General features: G+C 57.9%; 2 protein-coding genes across 3 annotated transcripts in view; one reads left to right on the top strand and one right to left on the bottom strand.

Moving 5' to 3' along the window:
- The window catches only part of LOC122543538 (gastrula zinc finger protein XlCGF49.1-like), a 2,394-nt gene extending 1,580 nt beyond the window's left edge, over positions 1-814 (top strand). The window contains exon 2 of one of the 2 annotated variants that reach the window (XM_043682338.1): positions 6-814. In XM_043682338.1, the coding sequence (XP_043538273.1) occupies positions 6-507 (502 nt within the window). In that variant the 3' untranslated portion in view covers positions 508-814. The remainder of the gene's footprint in view (positions 1-5) is intronic. The other variant, XM_043682339.1, reaches the window with a different exon arrangement.
- LOC122543651 (zinc finger protein 91-like) overlaps positions 1-820 on the bottom strand; it is a 331,816-nt gene that overhangs the window by 247,193 nt on the left and 83,803 nt on the right. The window lies entirely within an intron of this gene.

Below are 820 nucleotides of genomic sequence, written 5' to 3'. Positions count from 1 at the left end.
GAGAGGCCATTCCCCTGTCCCGAGTGCGGGAAGGCCTTCAGCAATTGCTCCGACCTGCTGAGGCACCAGCGGATCCACACAGGGGAGAGACCGTTCCCCTGCCCCGAGTGCGGGAAGGCCTTCAGCAATTCCTCCAACTTGCTGAGGCACCGGCAGGTCCACACCAGGGAGAGGCCTTTCAGCTGCCCTGAGTGTGGGAAGGCCTTCAGCAATTCTTCCACCCTGCTGAAGCACCGGCGGGTCCATACTGGGGAGAGACCATTCCCCTGCCCCGAGTGCGGGAAGGCCTTCAGCGATTCCTCCCACCAGCAGATTTACACGGGGGAGAGGCCGTTCTCCTGCCTCGAGTGTGGGAAGAGATTTACCCAGGCCTCCAACCTGCTGACCCACTGGCGGGTCCACATGGGGGAGAGGCCGTTCAGCTGCCCCCTGTGCGGAAAGGACTTCACTCGCTCCTCCCATCTCCGGAGGCACCAGCGAGTTCACATACCATCGCAGGGGGATTGAAGGAGCGACGGCCGAGTGCCAGTATCGACTGGACTGTCAACCCAGTTCCAGGGATCCCGGGTTTGAATCCCACTGCAGCAGATGGCGCTATACAGGGTATGGGTTGAAATTGCTGAGTGAGTCAATACTTCCTCCAGGTTAAGGCTGTACCAAGGATCCAATTACAAAGGGACAACTCAGTGGTGACCAATAGTAAAGAAAGTGGTTGGGGGTGGGGTGGGGAGTGTGCGCGCTTTGACTTTGAACTGTTTAAAAAGCTACTTTCTCTCGGCCTTTTTGCTGAGGGGATCTGAAGCTGTAATAAAGTTGGGTC

Source organism: Chiloscyllium plagiosum, chromosome 44, assembly GCF_004010195.1.
Source record: "Chiloscyllium plagiosum isolate BGI_BamShark_2017 chromosome 44, ASM401019v2, whole genome shotgun sequence".
NCBI lineage: Eukaryota > Metazoa > Chordata > Chondrichthyes > Orectolobiformes > Hemiscylliidae > Chiloscyllium > Chiloscyllium plagiosum.
Note: the sequence above shows the minus strand (reverse complement) of the source record. Positions and strands in the feature narration are given on the sequence as shown.